Source organism: Lipomyces doorenjongii (genome assembly GCF_038497915.1).
Source record: "Lipomyces doorenjongii strain NRRL Y-27504 unplaced genomic scaffold V1508scaffold_207, whole genome shotgun sequence".
Lineage (NCBI taxonomy): Eukaryota > Fungi > Ascomycota > Lipomycetes > Lipomycetales > Lipomycetaceae > Lipomyces > Lipomyces doorenjongii.
Window position 1 is genome coordinate 1 of NW_027118274.1, and position 7638 is coordinate 7638.

The 7638-nt window shown below is 47.3% G+C and overlaps 2 protein-coding genes across 2 annotated transcripts; one reads left to right on the forward strand and one right to left on the reverse strand.

The window, feature by feature from the left end:
* Window positions 1–1543: 1543 nt before the first annotated feature.
* Window positions 1544–2152, forward strand: V1508DRAFT_429136 (uncharacterized protein). Its single transcript, XM_066941863.1, has one exon. The coding sequence runs from the start codon at window positions 1601–1603 to the stop codon at window positions 1958–1960; it is 360 nt and encodes a 119-aa protein (XP_066792008.1). The 5' UTR covers window positions 1544–1600; the 3' UTR covers window positions 1961–2152.
* Window positions 2153–3888: 1736 nt separating this feature from the next.
* V1508DRAFT_401204 (catalase-like domain-containing protein) lies at window positions 3889–6417 on the reverse strand (the record flags this gene model as incomplete). Its single annotated transcript, XM_066938397.1, has 6 exons — window positions 3889–4820; window positions 4875–5049; window positions 5123–5287; window positions 5343–5758; window positions 5806–6031; window positions 6091–6417. The coding sequence occupies 6 exons, from the start codon at window positions 6415–6417 to the stop codon at window positions 3889–3891; spliced, it is 2241 nt and encodes a 746-aa protein (XP_066792009.1).
* Between the last annotated feature and the right edge of the window lie 1221 nt (window positions 6418–7638).

Below are 7638 nucleotides of genomic sequence, written 5' to 3' on the forward strand. Positions count from 1 at the left end.
GCGCTTATTCGTATACACATTTGTTTCCTGAGGATGTTATATTTGACTTTTTAAATTTGATTAGAGAATATATGAATTATCCGCCATATCCGCCAAATCCGCCTATCCGCCTACAGTCCTGCTTATTTCAATCCAGATCTTTCGAATTTGCGGTGCCTAACCTTGACAAACCTTGGCTTGAGAATACAATTCGGAGAAACTCACCTCAGTGCATCTTCACAGAGCGTTGTCACAAAGAACTTGTCATCGTGGGGCTGACGTCACTAGTATGCATGTGCACACTTGACTCATGACACCAACCGTAACAATGAAATGAACCTTGTGACCGCTTGACTCTCTGTTCATGGTCTACTACCATGCTGGTGCTAATTCCGTATTGATCCTTCCAGGGTTAAGTCATACAGTTAGCCTTAATGATCGTCTGACCAAAAGTTTCTACAGATTGTTGGCACTCTATCCAGTGTGTAAACAATATGCATGCCACAGTCAAATTGTATATTCACCACAGTAATTCAATCGTCCAATAATTGTTACATGACAAATACTCCTTATGTCTATGTACGTTAATCATAAATTAAATGTAAAGTAAACACAATCTTTATGTGTTTATGTGTAGGAGGCAGATTGTTAAGGGTATCTAAAGTCATTTTCCGCCGCTTTGTGTTTCAACGCTCGTCTCTTGTGTTTCAAAGCTCATCGTCTGTTGTTTCTCTTCCCATGAGTGGTCGTTACTACAACTCGCTCACTCTCGTCTACTCTCGCATCCATGTCAGTCTTTGCTTTCCTGTCGCCCTTGTTGCCGATCTCCCCAGTAGCATCTGATTACGTTTTGTTCTGTAGGACCTATTTATAAATTAACCTTGCCCGTCCCTCGCATGTTGCATCCCAAGAAATCGGATCTTATTTGTAGCATATCTTGTTCTAGTTTTCTGGCAACCGTTACCCCTGGTCGTAACAACGGTGGTCCCTTCTGATGACGTCTTCTATATTTGTTTGCCCCGCGTTTTGTATTTAGACACGACGCATCATTTTATACCAGACGCAATGTGTTGTAGTACCCCGCTTTGACGATTATATGAAGCCTTGGATGCCATCAATTGCAATTTTGAGGACTGTCGCCCTTGACAATTTCTGTCGTTGGTTGCTACTGAAACGTAACTTCACCAATATGAAGTTGGTACTTCTGTACTCTTTCTGTCATTTGTGGTTGCCACTACAACCACTGATCCTCCACCACCAGCATATACCGTCACTTGCACTTTAGGAGGAGATCCGTGTCCCACGGGCTCAACATGTACGCAAACTGAGACCTGCGGAGGACTTTGCCTTGCATCGCAGACAATTTCTCCCTGTTATCCCTTGCACTATGGGGGATAACAAACCTTGTGGATCGGCTTCCACTTGTACTGTGGAAATGTGTAGAACTCTCTAGCCTAAGATCGTAGATTCTGGAAGATTCCAATTGTGTTCCTAGAAGGTTCCAGGGGACCAAGTCCCAAGTATATATAGAGGACTTAGGAACCTGTCTTTTGCATGTAGTTCAAGAAGTGTGCTTTTAATATATAGTTTCATATATATATTCACAACATGTACTCCTACAATGGTTTGTCCACCTACTCCCACAGATTGTCTTGGACAATGTATTGCCACTGCTCCCCCAACCGGTCAGCCTCCGCTACCGACTCTTCCTTGCATCGTAGGTGGGAACCCCTGCCCAAAGGGCTCATTTTGCACACAGACAATGGTCTGTGGGGGCCTGTGCATCCCAACCCCGGCACCTTCCCCAACGGTTAGTCCCTGCGGTGGACGTCATAAGCGGCACTGCCCACTTGGCTTCAAGTGCGTACGCCAGCATGGAGAAGACTGCAATCCTAAACAAGAGTACTATCGTGTTTGCGTCAAAGAGGATGACGAGCATGACCGTGTTGACAAGGCAGATAACGCGAGAGCACGAGGATAGGAGTCGTGGGCTGGACAGACCAAATAGGAGACTGGACTTACAAACAAATTGGAATGGAGCGGACAGATGTCGGGTTGGAAACGTCCACTTATTGGATTGGGGCCCCACAAGCGGGAGTAACGCAAGGGATTTCTGTTATCCAAGCAACATGTTTAGGATGACAACTTTGATAGTATTGAATAGTATAATGACATTCTCTCATTTTGCAGTTGGATTTCTTCACCACACCGAGATAAAAATACCCTCTGTCTCTATAAAGCTTGAAACATATCAGCAAGTTCTACCACCGAGTCATCAGATAATTCTGTGGTTCAGTGCGAGCTTCACGTAAAGATGAAGCGTACGTTTCCGCAATACGCAAGTGTACTTTGAATTAAGTGGAACTTCACTTTTACATAATAAGCCGGTGTAAGCCGGTCCTAATGATCCGTCTACGTCATAATTCTCTAGCGAAGATGAATTTGATGATGAGTGAGGCTTCGTTAAGCGAGTGCGGGGTACATAAACCTGAAATGAATGACATTAGGACAGCCGAGCCGCAGACTCCTAGTAGAATGTACAGAATACCTTGGGAAGTACTTTTTAGTATGCAGAATACGCTTTTGTGTTCAGTTGAGGTTTATGTAAAGTAAGCACCACGCTGTTGGCATAACGAGGATCATGAAAGTCTTGAAAAAGAGGCAGTTGCACAACTGCAATCGGGTGCAGTACTCGCAACAAATAGCCAACAATGACATGATACTGTGGCAACTCTTATGTTGATGATGTCATTATTGCTGCTGACAAGGTTGAGACAACTAAGCGTTAGATAATAGACACAATCTATTTTTGCGACTTTTATAATAAATGCCGTCTTGTCCAAGAGAGCAAGTAGCTACATGATCTTGTCGCCGTGTAAGAATGCGTAACACGAGTGGAGTAACAAATGTTGCGATGGGTCGTTGTTAATTCCTGGTAGACGAAGAAGAACAGGTCCTGTTCCAAGCACCTTTCCTTCAGTATCTAAATCCGACGTTTGCGGGCCACCATTTAAATGACGGAAATAAGTAATATCATGGACATGTTCTGAGTTGCACCAGTAACTACCTTGCGCGACTGTCTTTGTCTGGTGTGCTCAGTAGAAGAAGGATAGGCAGAGAACGATTTTTTAAGCGCTCCTTACATCATCATCATCATCAGGAATTCATCGTCATCACTCTAGATTAGTCCCTTATCGTCATCTCTGACGTTCAGAAATCCCACGCGTTGCCGGTTCTTTAACTTTGGGCGACTCACAAGTACCAACTTCTTTCGACGAGCTACTCAATTTGAGACGTGAGTTTGTGACGGTTGAGATCACAGTAGAAGGACGTGAGAGAGCGAAGAAAGACTTCGACCATCTGTTAATCGATTGCCATTCCGGTAGTCGCTAACCGATCTCGGATGTGAGCTCGTTGTCGGAATTGCGCTTCTAATGTGATATCGGCCGCCATCGTTGTAGCTTGCACATCAACGTAGGCTTCGAGGCAGCCCAGATAAGTGCCATCTGCTCTTCTGCTACTAAGCTTATTGATTTCATAGGAAAGAGTCGTGAGATGATCTTCGTATTCGAGTGCCTCAGCCAATTGAAATGCAACGAGATGCAGAAGCATGCTTTGCTTTCAGGTAAGATGGTTATCCCCATTTTAGCTTTAAGTAAGAACGCGGGATTGACGAATCTCGGTCGCGAGCAAGCGGTGTAAGAGTTTTTAGAACTTGCGTCGTTAGCGATGGTAAGATAGCAAGTTGGTCGGTACATGTTTTATTAAATGAATTGTCGTCGAGGAAGAAAAGAAAGAAAGGTACAAACGACGACAACAACAAAGACAATTTTTTGGGGCAATGCCAAAAGGAGCGATCATCAATTCAATGAAGTTTTTCGCGTTTACTCGATTTTCCCATGCATGCCTTTAGGGCTCCAACTCGAAACGGTCCAAGAACTTAAAGGTGTACAATCCGCCGATGACATCATTCACGAAGGTAGTACTCGTCGAGTTAGCCACATACACACCGGGCCGGGTCAGGGATATGTCAAACTCCGTTAGCGCAGCAGATCCACTGTCCAGCGCACCTACGGGCTTTCCGTACTTGAAAGCATCAACAAGTATCTGGGAAGGTCGGCCTGCGGGGAAGAGGGGAGATGTGGCTGATACTTGTTTCGGTGGTGCTTTGCCCTTAGCCGGCTGGTTGGTGAAGCTCTCCATAGAAAACAGGCCCTCTACGCCGTCGGCGACAATGACAGCGTCGAAATTAATTGCGTCGGAGATGGAGTAGGTCGCGTTGACTCCGTCAGCCCAAGTCTCTGCTACAACAACAAGGTCAACACCAGCAGCCGCAAAGCTGGCGGCCATGCTCATGCCCTGAGTGATTGAGGCTGGATAGGCATTGGACGCAAGGAATCCAACTTGCATACCGGCGACACTCAGAACAGGTTGACCGAACGTTCCGACGCAGCAAGTCTTGTTGTTGTGATAAAACGTAGGGTTAGGTTTGGGTTGCGGGAGACCGAGCCCCTCAGCAACTCTTACGGCCAGATTATTATCAACTAGGTTAATAGCTGTGATGACATTTTGCCTCACAACTTTACTCGTGACCTTGGAGTTCTCAAAGACCATGGCGTTGACAACAAACTGCTGCTCTGCTGGGACAAGGGAGTTCCAGAACAGTCGAGCCTGAGAGTAGAAATCAGTGAAAGCGGGCACGCGGACAAGATGGCCGCTGGCATGTCGGCCAGGAGCGGTGAAAAAACCATTGCCAACAGTTTGGTTCGCCTGCTTCGGCGAGTCCTTATCAAGAGAATTGGGGGTGTACGGCGCGTTATTCAAGGGGATGTACTGCTGTGCTATTCAACTATTAGAGTCGCTATCAACGTGGGCCCACTGTATTGATGACTTACAGTAACCATCTCTGTTGTTGTTATGAATTGGTACACGTGGTCTGTTGATCGGAATCTGCTCGAAGTTTGGCCCTCCATGGCGGTTGATCTGCGTGTCATGGTAAGAGTAGAGGCGCCCTTGGAGGAGAGGATCGTCCGAAAAATCAATACCGCGAACTATGTGACCAGGGTGCATCTAGACAGGTCAGTTTTATCTGCTCAGATCTAGTTCGAGCGGATGGGGGCACAAGCAAAGGTAGTGGACGTACCGCAATCTGTTCGGTCTCAGCGAAATAGTTCATCGGGTTGGCGTTGAGCTGCATCTTTCCCAACCAAGTGATTGGCACGTACTCCTCCGGCACAAATTTTGTGGGGTCCAGCAGGTCAAAGCCAAACGCCAACATCTGCGACTCGTCCATGATTTGTACACCAAGCTACGAGTGCTTTAGCATGTGACATATAATTGCATGGATAGAAGTACTGCCTTACCTCCCACTCTGGATACCTTCCAGCGGCGATATTGTTGAATAAGTCCTGACGCATGTAGTCTATATTCTTCCCTGCCGCGGCTTGTGCCTCTTCCCACACCTTAGCGGCAACACCCTGCAGAGACTTCCAATGGAATTTGACAAGCTTCGAAGCCCCATCTTCTCTCACCAAGCGGAAAGTATGAACACCATAGCCATTGACATGTCGGAAGTTATGGGGAATACCGTGTCCAGCCATAAACCACAACAAAGTATGCATAGCGCTAGGTTGCTGACTGAAAAAATCCCATGCATTATCGTGTGCAGTTCCGCCCTGAGGCATCTCATTCCGCGGTTCCGGTTTGACAGCATGGATAATATCCGGGAATTGGATTGCATCTGTGATAAAGAAGACAGGCACAGTGTTCCCGACAAGGTCTGCGGGCTGTCAGACCAAGATACTGAAAAGTGTAGATAATTCTTACCGAAGTTTCCCTCATCTGTGTAGAACTTGGTAGCAAACCCATGCATATCACGGACGGTGTCTGGACTTCCCCTGAAACCTTGCACAGTGGAGAACCTGGTAAAAACTGGCGTCTGCTTCCCCTCAGCACTGAGGAATGAGGCAGCAGTGATGTTTGACCAATCCCCATAAGACGTAAACACGCCGTGCGCTCCTGTTCCTCTGGCGTGAACAACTCGTTCCGGGACCTGATGGGCCCCCGTTAATACCGGCTAAACTTGGCACAGCTCTCAGTAATGGAACTTACACGCTCGTGATCAAAACGCTGGAGCTTTTGGCGGAACATGAAGTCCTCCAGCAGCGTCGGACCCCTTGCGCCAACTTTCAGAGTCCACTGGTCTTGGATAGGAGTGCCGTAGTCAGTGGTCATGTAGGAATCCGTGTCGTTCAAGTAGTACTGAGACAGAAACTGGGGATCAGTCTCACCAACTGTGTTCGCGTTCTGTCCTGTCTGAGCACCACTTAGTTCATCATTGTCTTTCACGGACCGACCCGAAAGTGCAGCTGCCGAGTACGGACAACCAGCCGCGGCCGCGAGACCAACAATGCTTGGAAGAAGCAAAAGTGCGCGCATTTTACCAGTGCCCCTGTTTGTAGTCTTCGAGGTCAAAATATATCGAGAGGAAAGGAGGCGCTTGGCGAGCAAGATCCTGAGGAAGACAAGGTGGGAGATCTAATATATAGAAACCAAGGAGATAATGTCAAGTCTTATTCAGTGAAACTTTTCGCAGTGGCACTGACGTATTGTGAGGCACGTTGAATCTAAGGTTCTGTATTGCTCGCTCGTCTGATCTCAGTTCCAAATACGAGTCAAAGTCTATCTCGAAGTACATCGCAATTCAATAATCTTTCACGGTGGAGTTTTCTCTACTGTTACTCTATAATCAGTTATTATCGTAGAACTTTCTGCTATCTCCGGTATTGTTACTCGGATGAGCCCCTGTACGGCTCTCGCCTGCGCAATATATGATGTAATATACTTTGCCATGAGTGGTGTAACTTAGCTTACGTGGAGCTCTAGACCTACTAGTTGCACACCTTTATGGATGACAGCTTTGAAATGTTCAATGCATCGGCCTGTCATAGTCGAAGATTAGTTAAGCATGCCAGGCATTGATGAACAGTCGTGAGGACTTACTGACCAACCCAGTCTAGACTCGTAACCGGACACACCCATGCGTCGTCCGCAGTTAGTGCGAGCCTTCACGTACTTTGGTAACCAGAACAATGATAGTTTGTCAAATAAAGTTTAATGTGGCGGCGGCTTCCGAGGCTTGAGACCCGAGGAGTCCATACAGCTCTCTCTGCGCCTCCGCTTCATACAGCGGACGAATTCTTGCCTCCGGCCGCTTCGTCCAATTCCGTAGGCAGCACCTTTACGCCGACCCCGACGACATTGTGCGGTTTTTCCGGACCTTCTATAGACTCCGTACCACGGATGCTGCGGGCTTCTAGACGACTGAAGCCTCTGATGGCCCGTGCTCCTTTGGGAAGAGGCTGCAAACCTTAAGCTTCCCAACCGTCAGCTTGGGCGCAGTCGAACCCCGTAAAGGGTTTGGTGCGTGCCGCCTTATATGCATTAACCCTGGGCTTCGACCGTCTAGCCCGTTTTGGTCCGAGGTCGTCCGTCCTTCAGGATCTCACTGATGCCTCCTAGCAAAAAACCCACAAAACCTCGCAAAACCCGCAAAAATGCGGGTTTAAGCAGAGTGTTTGGGAGTCTTTTGACCCCATAGGGGCTTCCAATCCACGAGGGACTTGCACTCACAGAAGCATTGCTGCTTCTATACACGCG

Coding starts and splice junctions, on each gene's coding strand:
- V1508DRAFT_429136 (XM_066941863.1), top strand. CDS start 1,601: ATGGTTTGTCCACCTACTCCCACAGATTGTCTTGGACAATGTATTGCC.